At 38.2% G+C, this 25,487-nt stretch overlaps 2 protein-coding genes across 2 annotated transcripts; one reads left to right on the top strand and one right to left on the bottom strand.

Annotated features, from left to right (window-relative positions):
• The first annotated feature begins 323 nt into the window (after positions 1 to 323).
• LOC127626867 (protein BCCIP homolog) lies at positions 324 to 10,052 on the top strand. The gene is made up of 7 exons (XM_052102961.1): positions 324 to 490; positions 611 to 685; positions 831 to 911; positions 1,043 to 1,132; positions 3,228 to 3,415; positions 7,899 to 8,064; positions 9,711 to 10,052. Exons 1-7 carry the CDS (start codon positions 359 to 361, stop codon positions 9,879 to 9,881), a joined length of 903 nt encoding a protein of 300 aa, XP_051958921.1. The 5' UTR covers positions 324 to 358; the 3' UTR covers positions 9,882 to 10,052.
• A 46-nt stretch (positions 10,053 to 10,098) lies between these two features.
• On the bottom strand, positions 10,099 to 25,264 carry LOC127626709 (putative pre-mRNA-splicing factor ATP-dependent RNA helicase DHX32). Its single transcript, XM_052102681.1, has 11 exons — positions 25,055 to 25,264; positions 23,417 to 23,610; positions 22,853 to 23,225; positions 19,489 to 19,722; positions 17,724 to 17,817; positions 17,206 to 17,355; positions 14,727 to 14,918; positions 14,163 to 14,303; positions 13,887 to 14,077; positions 10,623 to 10,813; positions 10,099 to 10,276 (listed from the first exon to the last, which is right to left on the bottom strand). The coding sequence occupies exons 1-11, from the start codon at positions 25,262 to 25,264 to the stop codon at positions 10,108 to 10,110; spliced, it is 2,139 nt and encodes a 712-aa protein (XP_051958641.1). The 3' UTR covers positions 10,099 to 10,107.
• Positions 25,265 to 25,487: the final 223 nt, after the last annotated feature.

Raw genomic sequence — 25,487 nt, 5'->3', positions numbered from 1 at the left:
ATGATATCAATGAGACACAAAAAGTAAAGTCAAGTAACTAAAGTACAGCTGAATACATAATTTATACTAATACATACATCATAAGATGATTAACTGGGACTTGAGACAGCGTCGTTGTTTTAAATCAATAAAACTTAATTTCCACAGTGCACCCCTCTGTGAGAAATGGTGTCTGCCACTTTTGTTATAGCGTACCCGGAAACCGACGCCATTTTGGATCTCGTTGTAGAGCTCACTCCGCTTGCACTTTGCGTCCCTTTTGCGCCAAAATGGCCGACAAGAGACATCAGTTTCTTGACATGTGGGAAATGCAAAACGTGTCTGTTTCCTGCGTGCTATAGTCGCTTGGAGTAGCAGCATGGCTTCATCCGCAAAGAGGCGAGCGATTGAAACAGGAGTAAATGTCCAGGATAGCAAAGAAAGCTCGGATGAGGGACTAGAGGAGTCTGGAGATGAAGGCAGCGAAAATTCAGAAGAAGAGATAAACGAGGTTAGCTGCTGTTTTTAGCGTTTTTGCGACATAAAACGGGCGTGTTGTTCAGGCCTGGTATTCTATGCAGTGTACTTATTGTATCTTGTGATTGATACAAGTGTTTTGATTTGTGTTTAGGAGGTGATCGTTGACTTTGAAGCACACACAATATCTGACAACGACTTCCATGGCATTAAAACTCTTCTGCAACAGGTATAAACATTCATGCGTACATTGCATATAATGCACACATATTAATATTTGCATTGCAAAATTTTTACTTGAATAGATTTATTATTATGTACACAGTATATAAAGAATATATATGTTTATTTGTTTGTTGTGTTAATTATTCCAGCTGTTCCTGAAGTCTCACGTGAACACCTCTGACCTCACTGACATCATCATTCAACAGAATCACATTGGCAGCGTCATCAGGGTGAGACTTGCATTAATATAAATAATGTATAAGTATTTACAAAGATCTCTTTGGATGTTAGTATGTGGAACGGTGGATATGTAAATGTTTCATTGCAAATACAATTTTTAATTATTTGTGTTTTACTCCAGCAAGCGGAGGTACCAGAGGACAGTGATGATGAAGGTGATCCAGATGAAGTGTTTGGATTTATCAGTATGGTGAATCTCACAGAGAGAGAGGTGAGAGATTTATAGTACATGTGAGTGTTTTTCTTCAACTTCGGGCACTTTCATATCACAGGGGGTAATTTTTAATTAAGCGCAACTTTTGACCAAGCCTTCATCGTTCATTTTTGGTAGTTTTCAAATTAATTTAATGTATAAATGTTATTGTTTAGCCTTGCCCCAGACACACTTTCAATATTAAACTATGAAAATCCATTATTGAAAAACTAATAATTACAAGATTAAATCTATGATTATTTACTTAAATATTTAAGTAAACATAGACATTTCAATATTTATTGTGTGAAAATTATTTCTATAATTCTATAACTTCTATAATAATCAAGTGTACTTGTTTAACCAAGTTGACGAAATTATCTTTAAAGAACATGCTTGAGATGAACTATAAGTGATGTTTAAAAAAATAAAGGTAAATATCACTTATGAGCCGAATATTTGTATTGGCCGTCATTACTGTAAATTATTTTTTAATTGAAAAAAATAAATAAATACAAAAATGTAAGGGATTACTCTTAATTTTTCAGTAATTTAATTACAGTTACTTCTGATGTAATTGGTTAAATGCTGTATAGACTATAGAACAATTCTATATAAAACAATTTAACGTCTAATATTACAAAATGTATGATTTCTAATTTAACGCTGCCCCTTTAAATTCTTTGGCCAGTTCATGAATAATTTATTAATTTTATATGATTTATTTCAAAGAAATTAAAAGAAAAGTTTCGTGTCTATCCTTGTATTTTTCATCCAGTCGATTAGTAATAAGTAATGCAATTACTTTTCAGACAGAGTATTTAGTACAGTAATCTAATTACACTCTAGAAGGTGTAATAAGTAGTTAGTAATTAATGTATTTTTTAGAGAAACACCCAACACCGGGCATCATTTCCAATCAAGCTGTAATTTGGTCAAATGATGCATAAAGTGTAATATTATTATTTAAGGCAGAGGCTACTTGCATTAAGTGTAAATAGCAACAAAATTCATAATTTTTGCACTAGTGCAAATAGTGTTTTTACACCCCTAATTAAATACTAATATACAGTATTGGGCATCACTGCAGTGTGTTTATTTGAGTACCACAGACACCCTACATAAACTCATAAACCAAACCCTAATTTTCTCTTAATATTAGTCATGGTTCTACTACAGTAACCATTGTATCACCATGATATTTTATAGCACAATCATAGATACCTCAAAATTAAACATGGTTACTATATTAATAGACATCAATGGTTGAAATGACAGTGATGGAAATGACAGCTGTGGCTCAGGTGGTAGATCGTGTCGGCTGCTAATCGCAGGGTTGGTGGTTTGATTCCCAGCCCACGCGACTCCACATGCTGAAGTGTCCTTGGGCAAGACACTGAACCCCAAGTTGCTCCCAATGGCAGTTTAGCGCCTTGCATTGGTGTATGAATATGTGTGAATGGGACACCTCTAAGGTAAAAAAAGGTGCTATATAAGTGCAGACCATTTCACCATTTCACCATTTACTTTTTAAATGGTCAGCACATCTGTCTTACTAAGGTAGAGATCAATTTATGTATAATAAACACACACAAGTAAATAATCGGTTTGCACTGTAGTTGTAAATAGTACCTGCCACACAGTTCGACTACTTGCACTCCAATAGGTTGTTGGAAACACAGAAATTAAAGGCAAACTGTGCCCCCAAGTGTCCCTGCAAAAGGGTGTTAAGACGGTGTGGATGTGCTGTTTCCTGCCTCCACTCTTTATTTCCATAGTCCATAGTTTTAATGCAATGAACAGATGGTGTTACTACAGTAATGAGGTGTTAAACACAATACAGAACTGGAGATGTACTTGAGTGTAAAAGCTTCATGGCTTTACTTTCCAGAAGTGCACAGTAGTACAAGTGCCAGAGGTTGAAGAAACAACCACATATATAATAAATGAATGAATATCTGATTGTCTGATGAATAACAACAGAATAATTCAAATTAGGTCTGCAACAACTAATCAATACAAATCTCTTTATTTTGTCTGTACACTACAGCATAAATAATCTATATCGGTGAAATGTTACTGTAGTATTTTCTCTTCTGTGTGTGTATAACAGGGTGTGGAGTGTTTGGAGAAGCTCAAAGACATGATTCTTGAGCAGTGTGTGAAATCCAGCTCTCCAGATGTTCAGGAGAAGTTTGAAGAACTGCTGCTGGATAGTGCTCACTCTATTGGACTACTGCTGAGTGAACGTTTCGTTAACGTCCCTCCACAGATCGCCCTACCCATGCACAAACAACTGCTGTGAGTGTTTGTTTTGTTTTTGACCAGTAGGTGGCGCTCAGTGTGGAATTGAGATTGCCACTAATGAAGTCTGAGTGTTTATCCTTACAAATTTACCATGGCACTACCATAATGCATGACCACAAAACCGTGGAAATACCACAATGCATCTCCAAAATACCACGGTAAATTGTTTTAATTAGTTTTATGTGCAGACTTGCATGCATTTTGATGTTTAATATATTATTTTACAATGTATGTTGATATTTGTGAGGATGCATTAATAATATTGTAGTTAATAACTCACAGATTTTCACAGAATAAAGGCCTTTTCACACCAAACGCGACATGTTTATGAGGCGAATCACTGGCCCTTTCCCCATTGAAAGTGAAACTAATGTTCGCCATTAGCACTTTCATGCCTTAACAAATGGTGGCGCTAATCGACAAGCAATTTTACCTCGGTACAGCGGGTGGTTCAGCGCACCTTTGAGCTGGTCTGCCCGCCACCCATCACTGGGTCAAAGCAAAAACTACTTGACAAGTTTGCAAAACAAACAAACAAATCTTTTTGCCATGTTCAAGTCAGAAGTTTACATACACCCTAGCCAAAGACATTTAAACTCAGTTTTTCACCATTCCTGACATTTAATCGAAGAAAACGTTCCCTGTCTTGGGTCAGTTAGGATCACTACTTTATTTTAAGAATGTGAAATGTCAGAATAATAGTAGAGAATTATATATTTCAGCTTATTTTTCTTTCATCACATTCCCAGTGTCAGTTGGGGTGGTTTGGGCATCTGGTAAGGATACCGCCTCCCTAGGGAGGTGTTTCAGGCACGTCCAGCTGGGAGGAGGCCTTGGGGAAGACCCAGGATTAGGTGGAGCGATTACATCTCCACACTGGCCTGGGAACACCTCGGGGTCCCGCAGTCAGAGCTGGTTAATGTGGCTCAGGATAGGGAAGTTTGGGGCCCCCTGCTGGAGCAGCTGCCCCCGTGACCCAACTTCGGATAAGCGGTTGAAGATGGATGGATGGATGGATGGATGGATGGATGGATGGATGGACATTCCCAGTGGGTCAGAAGTTTACATACGCTTTGTTAGTATTACAATCATTGCCTTGAAATTGTTTAACTTGGGTCAAACATTTTGGGTATCCTTCCACAAGCTTCTCACAATAAATTGCTGGAATTTTGGCCCATTCCTCCAGATAGAACTGCTGGAACTGAGTCAGCTTTTGGCCTCCTTGCTCGAACACACTTTTTCAGTTCTGCCCACAAATCGAATTGAGGGCTTTGTGATGCCACTCCAATACCTTGACTTTGTTGTACTTGGGCCATTTTGCCACAACTTTGGAGGTATGTTTGGGGTCATTGTCCATTTGGAAGACCCATTTGCGACTGAGCTTTAACTTCCTGTCTGATGTCTTGAGATTTTGCTTCAATATATCCACATCACTTTTCTTTCTCATGATGCCATCTATTTTGTGAAGTGCACCAGTCCCTCCTGCAGCATAATGATGGTCATTTATAGCCAAACAGTTACAGTTTTGTTTCATTAGACCAGAGGACATTTCTGAATCAAGATCTTTGTCCCCGTGTGCACTTACAAACTGTTGTCTGGCGCTTTTATGGCAGTTTTGGAGTAGTGGCTTCTTCCATGCTGAGCAGCCTTTCAGGTTATGTCAATATAGGACTCGTTTTACTGTGGATATAGATACTTGTCCACCTGTTTCCTCCAGCGTCTGCACAAGGACCTTTGCTGTGGTTCTGGGATTGATTTGAGCTTTTCGCACCAAACTACGTTCATCTCTAAGAGACAGAATGCATCTCCTTTCTGAGTGTTATGATGGCAGCATGATCCCATGGTGTTTACACTTGTGTACTATTGTTTGTACAGATGAACGTGGTACATTCAGGCATTTGGAAATTGCTCCCAAGGATGAACCAGACTTGTGGAGGTCCACAATGTCAAGCAAAGAGATGGGACTTAAAATACCTCCAATTCAGTACACCTCCTATCAGAAGCTAATTGTCTCAAGGCTTGACAAAATTTGTCATGCACAAAGTAGATGTCCTAAACGACTTACCAAAATTATAGTTTGTAAAAATTATATGTGGAGAGGTTAAAAAATTTGTTTTAATAATCAACTGTACATCTACTTGCTATATTTGCTCAAAACCCTGCATGTTACTAATTAAACGTGATGCAATTTAAACGCTCCATGAATGCATGCAATAAGTCAAAGCAGCTTAAGACAAAATTATGCTTTAACAGAAAAAGAAGCTAAAAAAATGTAAAATTGTGCTTTAAAATAACTAAAATATGTAAATATTTGTATTTTGACCCCCAGTGAGCAAGCTGGCGAACTTTTCCAACAAAACCCATCTTCAGTCTGACCCGTTATTGGATAGTTTAATACTGTTAAAGAATATTAAAAATACCACCACAATAACGTTTTTGTTTTTTTGTATTCAAAAGGCACACAGACTGCACTGCAAGTCAATGCAATTGTATTAATATTATTCATGTTTGGCAGAGAAAAACACTTCAGATCCAAGTTATTTAAGTGGTGGTGGTGTAGTGGTCTAAAGCACATAACTGGTCATCAGAAGGTTGCTGGTTCGATCCCCACAGCCACCACCATTGTGTCCTTCAGCAAGGCACTTAACTCCAGGTTGCTCCGGGGGGATTGTCCCTGTAATAAGTGCACTGTAAGTCGCTTTGGATAAAAGTGTCTGCCAAATGCATAAATGTACCGGTAAATGTAAAAACTGATTCAGAGGCAAAGATGGAGCAATATATTTTATATTAAAGACAAGAGAACTCACTCAAGATTAAATGCAAAGGTCAAGCAATGCAGCAACATAGAATAAATTATGAAGACAATCCACATGAGATCAGATCATTTTTGAAGGGGATGCAAGGCAATGATGAAGGAATATCATTCACATGTTAAGAGAACAAATCTTAATGTTTTTAAGGCATTTAATACAAGTGAACTACACATCCTCACGGCTGTTTCAGGATTTCTTCCTCGAGTTACTTCAGCGTTTAATGTCGGTGGTCAACAGCTTTCTGTGCTTTAGCTCCACCAGTTGCTCTGTGTCTGATAACTGCAACAGCTTCATGTAATCTAAAGCTTATATATTGTTGGTCAAGGCATTTCTATGTCAGGCGAAGATAAAAAAAAAAACAAATACACTAATTTTGTCGGGCTTGCGATTCAGCGTGAATGTTCACTCCAGGTGAAAAGGCTCATTAGGAATCTATTGTTCCGATTCAAGATGATGCTTGCGACAAGAAATCATGTTTGGTGTGCAAAGGCCTTAAGAATGTGTGATCCTAGCAAAGTATGTGGACACATGTAACCGTTAAAGGATGGGCAAGGAGGAGGGAATGAGGCCGCTTGAGTCCCTCTCGAACTGGCGCCTCCGGCTCCCCTTTATCTCGCTCTCCCGCTGATTCGGTGTCGGCCGTGCTCCATCATGGCCCTGCCACGCCCCCCTCTTCATCACTTCCTACTATAAAAAAAAGCCCCTGTCCATTGTCACTTATTGCAGAGATTGAATAACATCCCATTAGGAAAAATCCAGCTTTGTTACTAAGATGCTGGAGCTGGTGTGGTAAGTTGTTGCCATGGTGTTGTGTAATTGACAGTGAGTCAGCAGGTGGCGCCAATCCATCATATGGCTTTACAAGGATTTATATAACACTGTCTCTGTCTCTGATATGACTCGCATCACAAAGTCCCTGTACACCTTCAGGAAATTTGGGGCCTTATTTGAATTTGTGTGTAAATGTCACATTAAAAACCATGGATTCAAATGCAAACGATTAACACCAAATTAGGCCCAATGAGTGAAGTATATGACAGGATTACAATTAATGTGAAGTGCATCTTTAGGCTTTCAATAACATTATTTTGCATGCTTTAACAGGTATAACAAGTGATTATCATCGTGCACAGTTTGCAGATTAAATATTTCTGCTCTTGTGTTGGCTTTTGTGAACTTACGCCACATATGTGGTGCACTCTCTTGTAAATATCGGGAAACCTGCTGGACTTTCGCGCACTTGCATGCTCCAGAGATAGCACACGCAACGTGCACATGAAACACGGATGAGCTGTCGAGATGAATGTCGTTTAATTTGCTTTGGCGTCTGCCAAAACATTGTTAATGCCATAAAAACCAAGTCCATGTTTATTCAGTTCTCTCAGTCTCACGTGAAGCCCTGCCCACTGATACATAAATCCACACTGCGCACATTTGATATTTACCTGTCGCGATATAGCAAACTCTTTATCGATTGACACTTTAAATCGTTGCCATGATGAGGTATATATATCATGTCACCCACCCTTATTTATTGTAGCGTGATCTTGTTAAAAACGTTCAAAAATTGCCTTGATAAAACTATTTTGAGATGCATCTGATGTGGGGCACTCTTGATCTCATTGCATTAAGTCTGGTTCAATGCTGTCATTGTATTTTTACAGAAAGGAAATGGCTGAAGCACAGCGGACCAATAAACCCTGCGGTAAATGCCAGTTCTTCTTGATGATCAGTAAAACCTGTAAACCAGCGAAGAAGAGCATATCTGGTCACGGTCAACCCAAAGATGAGCTCTTGTTTGTTAACGACGAAGAGGAGTTCTTTTATGAGGTAATTCTTCTATATACCTGTCGTAAATGTAATTAAAGCAGATTAAGTCTAGATTAAACCCAAAAAATTGTATTAAGGAGAATCAACCTATGGCTTAGTTTTCATTTAAATATGTTCCTTCTGAACGAACGGTTTCTTTAAGAAAGTTTCAGCTTAGAAATTGTTCTCAATGTATTTGTTAAACAAGTACTTTAACCGTCTCCATTGTTTTCAATGGCAACTGGTCCTTGGTGCAAATCAGAGTATGTGAGTGGAGTGGAAGCGGCACGATTTTGCCTGGAGCAGTCGTTGTAAATAAGTAATTATTAGGCCTAATTTGATTTAATTTAATGTAAATGCATACTGAAATAACTTTAGAGTGGAGAGGTAGTTAGGCGCTCATTTTGCCATGGAGCGAACACCGAGCGGGTTTCTCTAATCCAGGAGTGCGGAGGGGAAATATTTGCTGCTCCACTCACATACTCTGGTGGAAATGTATAGAAACTTCCTCGCTCTAAGAACACAAACGCATGTATTTAGATTTTTATGCTTCCATGTGGACTGTCATTGGTCAGTATGACCTTAAATGGCACAGTTATTGGTCCAATGACCATCAAGCAGAAAAAATAAATAAACGAGAGCAATATAGCGGTTTCACAGATGTTTGGGGTTATATCCGTTTTACCGATGAATCCGTGCCGCTAGGTGCTTTTTGGAGCTAGCGTTATTGGCAAAAGTCAAGACCGATTATATCCGTGCCGCTAGGTGCTTTTTGGAACTAGCGTTATTGGCAAAAGTCAAGACCGATTATATCCATGCCGCTAGGTGCTTTTTGGAACTAGCGTTATTGGCAAAAGTCAAGACCGATTATATCCGTGCCGCTAGGTGCTTTTTGGAACTAGCGTTATTGGCAAAAGTCAAGACCGATTATATCCGTGCCGCTAGGTGCTTTTTGGAACTAGCGTTATTGGCAAAAGTCAAGACCGATTATATCCGTGCCGCTAGGAACTAGCATTATTGGCAAAAGTCAAGACCGATTACATCCGTGCCGCTAGGTGCTTTTTGGAACTAGCGTTATTGGCAAAAGTCAAGACCGATTATATCCGTGCCGCTAGGTGCTTTTTGGAACTAGCGTTATTGGCAAAAGTCAAGACCGATTATATCCGTGCCGCTAGGTGCTTTTTGGAACTAGCGTTATTGGCAAAATTCAAGACCGATTATATCCGTGCCGCTAGGAACTAGCATTATTGGCAAAAGTCAAGACCGATTACATCCGTGCCGCTAGGTGCTTTTTGGAACTAGCGTTATTGGCAAAAGTCAAGACTGATTATATCCGTGCCGCTAGGTGCTTTTTGGAACTAGCGTTATTGGCAAAAGTCAAGACCGATTATATCCGTGCCGCTAGGTGCTTTTTGGAACTAGCGTTATTGGCAAAAGTCAAGTTGAATAATAAGACTTATTTATCATTAAACATCAACTGGTGAAATATCTTTATACAAAACTTGGTTAAATATAGAGCATTGTAACCTGGCCCCTTGTGATTGGTTAAAAGTCCTGAGATTTTGCAGCCTTTATGACGGTGTATATAATAAGGAAAGTCTAAAGATGTTTAACATTCTATAAATCTATCGCTCGAGATGAAAAAACGCATTTTCTGTCTTTCACAGCAAGCCACACTGAAGTTCAGCTACTCCGTCCAGGACGAGGCAGATTTCTGCGCGACAGGAAAGTGGTCACATGATGACGTTCCCATGAAACCGTTCCGCACCGTGATGGTGATTCCGATGGACAGGATGGGAACCATCATGGATAAAATGACCGAATATCTGTCTGTGTGAACTGTTCCAAACACCAACTCTACTCGTTTTGTGGTTTATTTCTAAACATGTGTTCACTTGAACTCAGCTTGACATAAATCACCTTCAAACAGTGAAATAATTTATTCATTCATGCTGTAAATAATGAGTTGAAATTACCCACAAAATAAATGACACAAGAATCCTGTTTCTTTCAACAGTAACAATATTTACACAGGATTTATTTTAAGCAAAATCTATCAGGGTTTCAGTGTATGACACATCGGTCATGTGATGCGGCTTCTTCCGTGTCAGCTGGCTGAAGCTCCGATTTTGCTCTTCCTGCCCGATCGCCGTCCAGAATATGCTGCAGGATCTGTTTACTCTCACTAGCTGGCAGGTTACAGAAAAAATACTGTGGTGCCATTTGAGTAAACCTGCAGAACACAAAAAAACGAGACTTGGCATTTTTATGGTGGGAACAACCTCATATGCCATAATCATGATCTAACATCTCTGATTATAAAGCCACTTAAATGAAACATGTGATGAGGTCATGTGACAATATAACACTACTAGTTGAAACATTGCAAAATGCAATGTTTTACATACAGCCCCTTTTCTCCCCAATTCCCACTACTTTGAGGTGGTGCGGTTATTCATCTCAATCGGGGTGGCGGAGGGCAAGTCTCAGTTGCACATCTTAGCATGTGCCTCGTTGTGCATGCACTTTTAACCCTTCTCATTAGACCATTTCAGATGAAAAGGAGAGAACACACTTACGCCTGCGGAGAGATTTGCGTGACTGTTCGAATGCAGTTGTTGTCGGAGGGGGTGTACTCGTGGAACAGAACCCACTCTGGCAGTCCCAGTTTATGTGCTTTTGCTCCATAACCTGACAATGGGTGAACCTGAGCCACATGTTTATTCGACAGCATGACGTAATTCCCTGAGCCGTCCACATCTCTGGCGATCTGACAGACACACAACAGATGACCGAGTCAGAAACACCAAATGAGCTGCCTAAAGAGATCATGAAATATATGAATGAATGACACTTCAAATTAAGGTCCAAACCCAGTTAAATTACACTACTGAGAAAATAAACAATTGAAAATATGGTTTTCATTTAAATGTAATAACTCAAGGTTATTTAAAAAAAAATGTATTTACAATTTTAACTAGTCAATCCAAATTAGTTCAGTTTTTGTTAAAGTATTGTCTAAAATATGTTACTGAAATATGTTTATGTGCAATCTTCATTTACATTTGGCAGACATTAATCCAAAGCGATTTACAGAGCCCTTATTACAGGGACAATCCCCCCGGAGCAACCTGGAGTTAAGTGCCTTACTCAAGGACACAATGGTGGTGGCTGTGGGGACCGAACCAGCAACCTTCTGATTACCAGTTATGTGCTTTAGCCCACTACGCCACCACCACTCCACTTGTCCAACACAAAATAGGTGTCGTTTGAAAGCTTAGAAGCTGCACTTTACAACGATTGTGGGCATTATGACCAAAACTGAACAAGTGCTTTGAAATTTGCAGACAAATCAGAAGTGTTCCGTTATGATAATTTATAAACAATTTGCACTGTACAAATTATTGCAATCAGTAAAAACATTAAAAAATATATATATTCTCATATCTTATTGGAAAGCTCTCAAAGAGAACACTTGTTCTACCTATTTGTTTTACTCAGATAAAAAAATATAGCAATTAATAACCAAGTATATGACTTTGACAATTATGTTGGTTGCATTCCATGTTTTTGCATATAATGTCTGCTATAAGTACTGTTCATTAAAGAGTAAAATTATCCATCAGGGATGGAGTGGGACAAAAAGAAATCAGCCCAGCAGAGGGCAATGGTGACCCCAGAATAGACCCCAGGTTTCCTAAGCAACCAAATTGGCCCGGTTGCTAGGGTGGGTACAGTCACATGAGGTAACCTCCTTGTGGTCGCTATAATGTGGTTCTCGCTCTTGGTGGGCCACGTGGCAAGTTGTGCGTGGATGCCGTGGAGAATACCGTGGGCCTCCACACATGATACGTCTCCACGGTAACGCACTCAACAAGCCACGTGATAAGATGCACGGATTGATGGTCTCAGACACGGAGGCAACTGAGAGGGTCCTCCACCTCCCAGATTGAGGAGAGTCACTATGCCGCCACCACGAGGACTTGGAGCGCATTGGGAATTCCAAATTTGGGAGAAAAGGACCCTTATCATTATTATATTCCACATTACTGTATATGCAGTATAATATAGTACAATCTTCTGTAAACACGGTGCAGATTCACTCACACTGAAACGCCTCATTCCAGTGCTCACTGTATTACATGCGCTCACATGATGAGGAGAAACCATCAAACACTTTAAACAGCACACTTTGACCTCTGAGACATCAATGCACAATTGATTACATTGAAACTGAAAGTGCGGTATGATGTTGCACGAGTTTAATTAAAGTAAATGCGCTCCCTTTCTCCAATGCAATCGTTTTGATTGACGTGTATGCGTGTACGCTCGCTTGCTCCGTTAAGTTTAACGGAGACTCGCATGTGGTAAAAACACAGTTTTGCAAAAACTTGGAAATACTCACCTGATATTGAATTCATAACATATATACATTATAAAACAGAAAATAGTATGTAAAATGTAAGTTTCACTTGTCGCCGTTAATTTTCAAATGAGTTTTATCATGCAAAATATTTTCACTGGATTGTAAAGTGACGTCACTGAAGTAGGATACACACTACTATTCATAAACACCAGAAGAACTAACTGTAAGTGTAATGCTGCTCATTTCACATGCGAAGATAGTGTTTACAAAGAAGTCTTAAATGGCAAAGTGGCAAAAAAAAAAAAAAAGTGAAGGTGGTCATGTGGTTAAAAATATTTGCCGCAAAAAACTTTAACATTGAGTGGACCTTAATGTGAAAAAATTATGATCCATCTAACCCTTGTGCGACCTTCGGGACATTTTTGTCTTTTTAATTTTTTCGATCATCAGTGTTAATATCAAATGGCATTAATTTTGCCAAAGGGGTGTATTTTTGATATTTCAACCTCAGTTCCTATAATACATCTATAACACACTGTGTACACAAAATAGGTACAATCAGGACCTTTGGGACAAAAATGTCCCCTATTAAAACTGCAATATTTGATCCCAGTGCCATTAAAGCATAAATCATGAATTCTATGATGTTATGCTTTCATTTCGGAGTCCTAGCTTCAAAATGCATTTTATTTTTTATATTTTCCACCAGATGGCGCCATTTGTCTCATGTTTAGCCCTTGGAGCAAATACAAGCTTTTTCCCTATTTTCTGTATTATAGAGACTGCAGGACAATTTAGTAAACGATGCAGCTAAAATTGTGTGTGTTGGTATGGATGTCAGAGTATGTCAGTACATGTTTGAGAAGTGTGCGTGTGTAAAAACAACAGTGGCATTATGTAAACAAACTGGCATTTAAAGGGTTAAAATCCTGAATGAATGAATGAATATTTTGTAGTTCTGATCAGGACTGATGTTGGTTAAAACATCCAAGTCAGTGAAAGTGGAAAATAATATTAATATATAATACTGTTATGCAGGGCTGGACAGGTTATCTGTCATACCAGGCATTTTCCCGGTGGGCCGACACACTTTTGGGCCATTCAGGGGTGGAATGGCCTTCGGGAGAACAGAGCGGGCCGGTGGTTCGGCCATGAAACGTGCCGAATGGGCAGTGATATGCAAAAATGAGCCGCTGCGTTATGCAGAACGGACCACAAAACGGCACCGCGATATGCAGAAAAGGACAGCAAACACCATCCAACCAACCCCCCCTCATGCCATGTAAAATCCTGGGCCGATTTTTCTTCCCAGTCCAGCCCTGCTTTTATGGTAGTTTTTTGATGCTGACATTTTTGTCCTCGAAGGACCTCTGAGTATCTTCTTTATTGACGCTCAAGGGTTAAGACGTGGCTAAAGATTTAGAAAACTTTGTATTATATTTCTCAACAGTAAAAAGACTAATATACTCCTTCAGACCTGCATGAAGTATCCAGCAAGCAGCGCCCTCTTTATATTGAGCGCGTTGGTCTTGGTGCCAAAGGCCGATTCTGAAACGGGAAGCTCAATTCTCTTCAGGATGTCTGTTAACTCCGCCCTGATGGCATCTGCTGTCTGCAGGGCCGCATAACGCAGGAAATAATCACGGCACCACTTCTCCTGACTGAAATCTGACAGAGAGAGACCGTAAATATTACACAAAATGTTATTCTTGCATCATAATTAGTCAATAAAGTGAGTGTTGCGTTGACTCACGTGGTTCCCTCTGACTGCGTTTGAAGGTGTTGTAGATGTTGACGAGGGTGAAGTGGTCGCCTTCGGGATGCTGGATCTTCATATGACAGCGCATGGCTTCTGTTACCATTCCAACGGGAGGCTCTAGGAAGCAGATCGGTGCTGATGCAGACAGAGAAATACAGGGATATTATTTAAATAGCCAACAAAGTCTCATTTCTTCCCAGATGTGTACGACTGAACACAAAATCCACTCTGTGGGTCCATGCAATGAAGTGAACTTTGAAGCTTAAAAAGCACATAAAGGCAGCATAAAAGTAACCCATAAGACTACAGTGGTTAAATCCATCCACTGGAGTCATATGGATTACTTTTATGCTCCCTTTATGTGCTTTTTGGAGCTTCAAAGTTCTGGTCACCATTCACTTGTCCCAGACAAAATCAAAATGACTCTGAACTCAGAAATTAAGATGATGTTCTTCATAGGAGAAGTGTAATAAAGTAATTGTTTTGTGTAAATTGCATTCTTATTTTTTAATAACATTAAGTAAAAAAATAAATAATTGAGCGTCATGTCATTCTCACCTGCAAGCATTGCTGCGATGGTTAGCATCTCACTTGCGCAGTCAAACTCACAGGACGCCAGCAGAGCTTTAGCCATCTGTGGATCCAGGGTAAACTCTGACATTATGATGCCAATCTCAGACAGGTTTCCATCATTGTCCAAAGCAGCGAGATAATCCAGTTCCTCCAATGCCTGCATGAGACACTCGGGATCTAACAAAACATCATCAGAGAAGAAACACAGTTGGGGTCGAAAATATGACATAATATTGCCAAACGAATGACTCTTATGAGTCGGTTCTTTTGAACCTACCGCATCAAACACACAGCACGACCAGTTAAATCCGATTCCTGCACGAATGACTCTCATGAGTCTGTTCTTTTGAATCAACTCCATAAAACATACAGAACGACCAGTTCAATTCGATTCCTAAATGAATGACTCATGATTAGTCGGTTCTTTTGAATCTACAGCAAACACACAACACGACCAGCGAGTCAGCTTGCCAAATGAACGAATCTCATGAGTCGGTTCTATTGAATCTACCGCATGAAACACACAGCACGACCAGTGAGTCAGCTTGCCAAATGAACGAATCTCATGAGTCGGTTCTATTGAATCTACCGCATGAAACACAGCACGACCAGTTCAATCAGATTTCTGAACGAATGACTCTCATGAGTCGGTTCTTTTGAATCGAGTAGTCGAATATTTGTTCTGCAATAATCATTCAAATAGTAAAAATACTGCTGGCCATATATACAGTGAGATGCATGTTAAATCCTGTACACACCAACTAAACCTGGCAGTTCTAACAGAATGCACTGGGTGGTGCTGTTGAGTGTGGACACAAGTTGATCACATTTGTTGAGCAAACCGTTCTGTCAGTATGTTCAGATGGACACCAAAAAAGGGGCTTACTGTGAGAATGTGGTTTACTGTGAGAAAACTGTGTTTTGTTTAAATGTACCGGATAAGCGGTGTACACTTTACTCTCGTATATGTGCAGCTCGTCAGAAAGCAGCGTCCCCGTAGCAACGGAATCCCCGCGACGCTTCTGTAAATAACAAACATGGCATCCGAGAAGGACTATGCTAGCTGAGGTAAGGGACATCCCATCATTTAAACTGGTGTGTATAAATGAGTATAGTTTACTGAGAACATGGATATGTTTGTTTTTCCTCAACAAAAACACGATATAATAGTTATCATGTTTATATTGTATGCCGAGTGTTTATAGTCGTCCTGTATGTTAATTGCATCAGTCTACTTCATTAGCGGTTTTTTTCTTCGCTTTGCGTGAGGTTAAATGCTTTCATTCTAGTCTTTTTTGTTTTCATGCATTGCTTGTTTAAATAAATATAATAAGAAAAACACAGGAAATGATACAAGCTTGGTTTTTTTTTAATAGTGACCTTTATGACTAAAACAAAATTGTCTCTTTCTCATGAACCACCTTCATTTAAATAGTAGAATATTCGAATATTTGTTTTTTATGAGCCTAAATATTCGAATGCCCATCCCTAGTACGTACACTTTTTAATAATTATAATAAAAAAAATAGGCATTATGTAAAAGCTTTAAACAAACATCGCAATTCTGCTATGTTGGGTACTTTTATTAAAAAGAGAGTTGCTAATAATAATAATAATAATAATAATAATATAGCTGTAAGCAGCAATTATGGGTCCAAGCACCAGCTTGGCAACCACTGCACAACCCAAAGATCTTACAGAACATGCACAGATCAAATTGTCCCTGGATAGCTTTAAACTCACGACTTTCCATTCCACAGTTCAGTGTGCTATCCACATCACCACTCTGCCACAACACTGCAGTCAACAAAGGGACAATTAGATGAAATCAGAGCCGAGCACAGCTGTTACCATGATCAACTTTATAGAGGAAGAGCCCAGCCTCCATTCAGTAAGAACAATACAAACATTTCCAGAACTACACACATTTCTAATGCATGACTTGCTGAGCCACCTAATATATATATATATATATATATATATATAAACACACTTTTTACAGCGAAGCACAAAAGTCACCATGGTCAACTTTGTATTGATGTAACTTTTCCACAGAGCTAAATTTCGGAATTTGATTGTGGAAAAGCCCAGCAGCTATTCAGGAAGAGCATTACAAATATCAAAAGAACTACAAAACGTTTTACAGAACATCCTTTTAAAGCTGCAGGTAACTGGCAAAAATAAATTTAGAACTTTTTGATTTCACAAAACTCACCAGGGGAGTCAAAAACCTATTATACAGTATTATATCTACCATCATGTATAAACCATTATAATGGATGCTACACTTATTGATGTAGCCCTAGTAGCCTACTTAGGAAATAAAAAAAAATATGACAGCTAAAAACAGATCATGATGAATATTGACATTATCATCTCATATTGTTACACTGCTAGTTGACACTTCCCTTGTCAGAAAAGTTAACTGTTGTTTAGAGAGAACAAGTCTCCACTTCTCACCCACCTGGTCTGCTGATGAAGTCACAGTGTCCCAACCCAGCCAGCTCCATCCTCTTCAGATACAGCACTGTGGACATGATGTTTGACTCCAGAATCAGAGGAGGAATCTCAGCGGGCATCAGGGTCTCCTCAGGATACAAACAAAAGCACTTGCCTTCAAATGAATAACAGGAGAATCTTTATTTAGCACAGCCTTTATTCCAGCACTATACCTGAGAGAACATATTTAAGAAAAACAGCATGATCTCATGATAATTACATGACATAGGGGACATTTTGGCGAAATGGTATTACGCGGTACTTTACACGTATCGCTGCAAAGTAAGCGTTTATGAACTGATAATCTGGCATTTTCCTAATGTGTGAGAAAGTGAATAAAAGTCATTGTTGTAGCAGTGCATCTAGTGTTCATTTCACCTGGTAACTGCCATGACAGGTTCAACCAGCCACTTAAAAATCATATTGCAAAAAAGTATAGTAACGTGGTTCTTTTAGAAAAATCTGCTGAAAGTTGGCATATACCCGTTGATCCAGTGAGCCGTTTGCGGATTTCTGCTTGACATTTACTGATGGGTTGGATGACCTCTGAACAAGCTCTCAGTCGTGGATTATACACCTACATACAAATTCCATAATAACAAAAAGAACATATTAAGTTATGGTCACAAGACATTTGGGCTATTCAACAAGGATAAAACATTTATTTAAACATACACAGAAAGTCAGAGACCACATTGAAAAACTTGCATTCAAAACCAAATTTACACCAGAAAATAAACCAAAGTTTTTTTTAAATATTGTGAATATTGTCAAATGCATAAGAAATATTTAAAATGAAATTTTATATTTAATTACAAATTTGCAACACAATATTTGTTCATTATTATAACAGCTCGAGTATATGCTGCCATTAAACTTTATTGACCTGCCCGTGGTTTTTCACGAAAAACTTGCGTTTAAACCGCTCAAGTCCCCGTAAACATAAGTCGGGCATGTGATGTATCATTTTAAAGCTTAGAATCTGAACTCTTCAGAGATATCCATCACTTTGAATTTATGTTACATAAAATAAAAAAGGCCTAAAAACATTTACTTCGCGAATTAGCGCCCTCTAGAGGTAACGATGCAGAAATATTTATATGAAAATAAAAGTCCTTCACGTATCACTTTAATAGTAAAGTCATACATCAAATGAAAGCTCTCATTCTCAGGAATGTGACTGTTTGGTTTACTTTGTTGCCCTTATACCACAGTTTGAAAAATATTCAAAAGAATCACAAAGTGAAATATGATTTCTGAAGGTCATCAAATACAAACGACTCTGAATTCTGTCAGCCACAAATAGCCAAAAACTTTATATCTGCTTTTAGCTTAGGCAGTTTTCTAAAACATGAGCCATTGTTTAATTGTCTGTGAGCTTGCTAGGCTGAATAATCCAATGTTATATCTTAGATGTCCAGAACAACATATCCCATCTGGCAGGAAAATCTTTAAAAACACATACAATATTATTTATGAATAATTGCAGTCTTTGTTTTTATCTGGGGGTTCTCTGAAAATTGAGACCAAAGTTTTGCAATTAGTCCACAGTATGTGTGAATGATGCGCTTTTAAATTTGAGTGTGAAAAATGATGTGAAGCAGCCCAAAAATCCACCAGCGTTTAAGGGGTTAACAAAAAGAGGGACGTTTTTCTGTTATTAATTTCACTTAAATTGTTATGCTGATAATATAAATTGTAATCAAGTAATTTGCATTTTAATATGTTTATTTACTCATGAGTAATGGTGTAAATGTTTTACAATTCAAACATTTTCAGCAAGTTCTTTTTTATCCCCTTTTCTCCCCATTTGGGATGCACAATTCCCACTTCTTAGTAGGTCCTCGTGGTGGCACGGTGATTCAACTCAATACGGGAGGTGGAGGACAAGTCTCAGCTGCCTCAGATTCTGAGACAGTCAATAAACGCATCTTATCACGTGACTCATTGTGCATGACACCGCGGAGACTTACAGCATGTGGAGGCTCATGCTACACTCCACGATCCACACACAACTCACCACACGCCCCATTGAGAGCGAGAACCACATATCATGACCAAGAGGAGGTTACCCCATGTGACTCTAACCTCCCTAGCAACCGGGCTAATTTGGTTGCTCAGGAGACCTGACTGGCATCACTCATCACGTCCTAGTTTCGAACTCACGACTCCAGGCTCCTTCTCAGAAAGTTCTTGAACAATTTCGTACACACTTGATTTTCTGGATATCATTTGTAATATCACTCACAAATCTCTTCTCTACTCCAGAATCGATGACAAAATTAATGGAGTCCACTGGCCAGAAGAAATCCTCTGATTGACTACAGGAGAGGAAGACCAGTCTACTCTTCTGCTGCCATTCTGTGATTGGTGGGCACATCCCATCATGACCTGGGCAGAGGGCTACTGGTACCAGCTGTCCCAGAGAAACACTCATTCTGGTCGCCTCGTTAGCAAGAATATTACAGGCACAGACAACATCCTGAAAAATACACACCACACATATCATAAAGCCTGTTAGTCAAAGGTGATAATTCAGCTTGAATATACAGTAGGGCGATTATATTTTTAGTTTCTCAGTGAATGATGATCAGCTGATATTTCCAACAAAGTAATTTTAATTAAGTAATTTTACCGAGCAGCGTTTGCCATGGAAGAGCTGAGTGGACAATCAAAATGCTGGTCTGCTGAACTCAGCAACTCAATGTCATTGTCATCAGACACAATGTGCTTTGTGTCTTTTGTATTTTACAGGCAGTTCAAACCAGCGCTAGTACAGTAATTACAATATTTCCGACTCCATTTAAAAGCTGCATATGTTCAGAGAACACGATTAAACAAGCAAAGTCGTATTTGGGTCCATGACTTGAAGCTCATTTTTTTCCCGGATCTATTAAGTTAAGCTACCATTCACACAAAACAATTACTGAAATACACCTCTACTGTGACAATCACCCTTTACAGAAGTGTTACAGTCCAGTAAGACAGTAACAATGTTGAAAATGCCCATTTTTGGGTGGGAATAAAATGAGCTGTTTTTGTGTGTGTGACTTTAAATGCAAATGAGCTGGTGCGTATCCAGAATAGGGCGGAGTTTTGACATCACTGCTTCGGATAACTAGATATCACATGGAAATTTCCGAATGGTTATTTGATCAATTGATTTATTGTAGAGTTTCAGCAGTTTTGCAACGATGGATGAGCAACACACACACACATAACACACACACACCTTCAGGGGCTCAGATGTCGGGAGTAAAGGAAGACTGGATGTAAGAATGAACCTAGCAACAACAAAACACCTCAATGGCTTAGGACACATTCTTGTCTACAGCTGCTCCGGCACTGAAACAAGGTCGTCCAAAGGAGATAAAAACCTGAAAAAATTCAGGATGGGTCTATGCCAAAACGGCAGTGTCAGTCAACAGTCGTGGGCGGGGCCTGTAAAAAGTGATGTCACTTTGTACAGAATCTGCGATCGGCTTGTTCTGAGACAGTGCTCATGATTAATGGGTATTTACAAAAAAGGACTGGGTGGATTTTTTTTCATTATAGGGTGGTTGTGTACACACACACACACACACACTTATGTAAAAGTGAATTTTGCATAATAGGTGCCCTTTAAAATCTTCTCGATTGTTGGGTGATCGGTTTTTATAGACTCAATGTGTCCAGACATGATTTGGAATCAGTTATCATTGAAAAGGATTTCTGTGGAACAGTCTCAATAAACTTCAGTGCTAGTAATAAGCAGTAAAAACTGAACTTTGGTGGGGGATGCCTCGACACGGTTGACGATGCAAAGGCTGCTGCACTTGATTTCCAGTTGTGGATCCATCTGTGTTTTATTGGGATATGTTGTGGGAACACTGCTCTTATATCCAGGAATTGTTGGTAATACTCATAAAATCCAGATGGATTTTGGGCTTTTTGAGATCGCATGGGGGGGATTTTGTAAAAACGTGTCTGCTCCAGAACGTTTAAATCCACTTTCAGATTCTCCAGATGGGTTTTTATACATAGGCCAAATGGACGAATGTGACTTGGATTTCTTTCATCTTGAATGGTGAGTTGAGAAAACTGCTGGATATGCTGGATTTTCTTTATTGGTTTTCAGTTTGGTTGCAGATTGTAGGGCCAGATTTAGGCTTCTGATTTCCAAGGAACATTCATTGGCTTCCACATATAAACTTTGAACTGGCGATGTTCTGTATGGTCCTAAGGCCACTCGAATACCTTGGTGGTGAACTGTATCTAGAAGTTGTATATCGTCACCTTCCTAAAATAATGTCCCAAGTCATTTTTGGTCAAAAAGTGATTTAAGTTTTTGCCTAATTCATCTCCTCATGATGCTGGCCACCTCTGGTAAAATTTCTGAAAAACCTGAAAAAATGACTTGGGACATTATTTTAGGAAGGTGACAATATATGATCTTGTGGCTGCTCCATAAATGATTATTTGTTTTAAAATATTATTCATATTTGTCCACCAAATCAAGGTCAGTGGCATAACCCACATGCAGGTAGCCATTATGTTGTCATGTGACAAGAAACTCATAAAACAGAGAGGAACCCTTTAGTTTTTGAAAAATATAAAGATATTTTGACATTTTTATGAAAATGCACATTTTACTCCGGTCAAATGGAGTAATGCTTGGAAAATATGTTTTATTTATTTTTTTAAATGAATGATTAAGTTGCCTTCACTCAAATGTATTGAATTTTAAATATTTATTTGGGGGAAACAACAACTGTTTGTTTGTTTTTACATATATTTATGAAACCAACTGTCATAAACTAAATAAGGTCGTCCAAAGGAGATAAAAATGTGAAACATTTTAATAATGTAGTTTAAAATGCACGTGCCAAGTTCGTAGAAATGAAATCTTTGTGGCCATGTTGATTTCACAAATGTGAAAAACATTTATAGCATTTTCTAAAATAAAAAAATTAAATAAATAATTTAATGTCTTTAAAAATGTCAAGTGGTGTAACCATCAAGTAAAAGGTATTAAAATACAGGGCGGCTGTGGCTCAGGTGGTAGAGCAGGTCGGCCACCTGAAAAAAAAAAAAATAAAATAAATAAATAAATAAATAAATAAAAAATCACATAATTGACCAAAATTTGTTTTAAACTACATTGTAAAAAGTTCTCATTTCTATCATGAGAGATTATTACCAGTGGGCGCCATTGCATATCGCGGCCCATTTGGCACGTTTTGCGGACGACCCACCAGTCCGCTCTGTTCGCCCAATGGCCAGTCCGCCCCTGATCGGCCCCAAAGAGCGTCGGCCCACCGGGAAAATGCCTAGTATGCCAGATTACCAGTCCAACCCTGGTGACATGTCATAATATCGAATGCTAGCTAGGGGCTAGCCAGGTGCACTTGAAAGCAGCATAATATTATAGCAATAAGTGGCTTGCAAAGCTAAATACATTTTTCATCCCTTGTTCTGACATTACAGGATAAATTACATAAAATGACAACTGCAAGTCCAAGACTCTGCCGAAGTCTACCTGTTTGGAACAGCATGAGGGTGAACAACTGATGACTGAATATTCATTTTTATTTACACTAGCTGTTCTAATTCATTAGCGAACTTCAGCTCACCTGTTCGGACGGCAAGAACACTGCCACATCTCCAGGCTCTCTGGACCGATGGACCTCCAGTGCAAGCCTCAGTGCCGAGTAGAAGCTCTCCATCCTTCTGCTGTTGCTGTAGACCACCTCACCCGCGCACAAAGCTTCCACATGCAGTCGCGGGACGTTTCCGTACTGCGTGAGGAGTGTGTTGGATGCAGGCGGAGCCGACAAAACCACCATTCTGAGCTCAGGACGGTGGAGAAGAACCTCTCTGAGCAGAGCCAGCAGAACATCAGTGCTTACGGTCCTCTCATGGGCCTGGTCTATCACCACCACCCCATAATGCTCCAACAGAGGGTCTGAAATCATCTCTCTCAGCAGTATGTCATCTGTACAGTACCTGCAACCCAAGGACGTATGTGCAAAGATGCAGATAGTGAAGGAAAATCAGCCAACAAGGGTCCAGCATACATGTTTTATTCACATGTGGTAATCATTAAAGATGGTATTACCATCAGTGTAACATGGGACCATCACAGTATTCTTTTGTAATTGAAAAACAGGTAATGAAATACATGTTTATTTACAGACCTGAGTATAGTATCATGTGAGCAGCATGTCTCGAGCGGTATATTGTATCCAACCTCATGGCCGATGTTTACATCCATCTCATCAGCAACACGGAGGGCAAAATCTACAGCCTGCTGTCTGTGAATCTGGCTGCACACCACCACACCGTGCCGATACTGCGCAGACAGACAGAACTCTGCACACCACTGAGGGATCTAAACAAAACATGAACACATTATTAACACCTTCTGTACCTGAGAACAATAGAACGGACTTGGCACATAAACAGTCAAGGAAGCTATCAGCAAAACTGGTAATTCTAATAAAATAAACAAATAAAAAAATTATTAAAAGTAAAAGAAAAAAGGAAATGTAAATGATTTTTTTTTAATACAAAAATAAAATACATTTGATTAAAAAAAATTATATAGAAAAAGTAAAATAAAAATATATATATATTTATTTCTAAAAAATAATTTATATAAATGAATAAAATAAAAAATGTAACAAATAAAAAAAATACAATAAAAATTATAAAATGCAATTATATAAAAATTTTAAATTAAATACAAATTAAGCAGTTATATTAAAAAGTGGAAAAAAAAGTTACAATGAAATGACATAAATAAATTAAAATAAACAAAAAATTATATAAAAAAATAAAGAAAAAGGTAAATGTAAATTATATTTTTTATAGAAAAATAAATTATACAAAAATAAAACTAATTTGATAAAAAAAAAATATATATATATATATAGAAAAAGTAAAATAAAAAATTATTTATTTCTAACAAAATAATTTATATAAATGAATAAAATAAAAAATAAATTAAAATGTAACTAACAAATAAAAAAAATACAATAAAAATTATAAAATGCAATTATATATAAAAAATATTAAATAAAAATAAAAGTTATATAAAAACAAGTGGAATAAAAAAAAAAGTTAATTAAATTATATATAAATAAAATTAAAATAAACAATAAATAAAAATGTAATGAAAAATACAAATATAAAACTAAAATTATATATAAAAAACACATTAAAAAAAAAGATATTTAAAATTGTACGGCTTGTTGATTAGAGTTGTGCTTTTACTTTTCCAAGCAATTGGACATAATATTCGCCTGGTGGACGATAAAACACGTGTAAACAGGCACCAGTCTGCCTCTAAACAAAGTCACGTTTATTTAAAGTATTAGTACAATGAATGCTTTGAGAAAATAATTATCATTGGATTTGCCACTTTGCGGACAGTTACACTGTGAAATAAACATTTATTTTGGATAAAACAAAAATTCTGATTAAGTCGAAAAACATTTTCACTAATATTTTTTTAATTTTTTTTTAGCACAGCTGTTTTTTTCCACGCTGGTCTATTATCGAGGTATTTTCGATAAACCCGCCTCTAAACTACATCACTGGTCAATCAGACCTTGCAGTAATAATAAAACACAAAGACACACAAAGAGGACAGTTTTATAAAATAATGAGTAAGGGTCAAAGGTGATCACCTATGGTTATTTGGATGTAAAAATCACACTTTGAATGGTTAAAATGCCTTTCAAAGCTCTATCCACTGGAAACCAAGCAGGTTTAAGTAGTTTATGAAATTGAAAAGTGATCAATTTAAACATGCATATGGCTCAATAACTCACCTGTGTGCTTTTGCCAGTCTTTGTTGTGCATGAGACTATAATGATCTGATTATTTTCAAGAAAAGTCATGAATTCATGTCTACATTTCCAAACTGGCAGAGTTTTTCTTTCCTGGAGCAGTCTGTAATATCTGGAGGAATGTGGCAATCCATCAAACTGATTGAGTTCCAAATCATCTCCAAACTCTGATATTTCACTGTTCCCAGCCATATTATTACATCAACTTCATCTGTGAAGCTTCTCTTCTAAAAAACAAGATGCTCTCTTTCAGAAACATCCCATAAGTGCCTTTAAACGTCAGTTTAAGTCTTTATTAACTGTTGAAAACACGTTGGGAATCGCACAGTCTCGTTTGGAACACGCCGGTGTGCTCTGTGCGCGCACTCGTGTGCTGCGGTTACGCGCCCGATTAATCCCTTTATAATAGAATCCA

Source organism: Xyrauchen texanus, chromosome 33 (genome assembly GCF_025860055.1).
Source record: "Xyrauchen texanus isolate HMW12.3.18 chromosome 33, RBS_HiC_50CHRs, whole genome shotgun sequence".
In the NCBI taxonomy this organism is placed as follows: domain Eukaryota; kingdom Metazoa; phylum Chordata; class Actinopteri; order Cypriniformes; family Catostomidae; genus Xyrauchen; species Xyrauchen texanus.
Note: the sequence above shows the minus strand (reverse complement) of the source record. Positions and strands in the feature narration are given on the sequence as shown.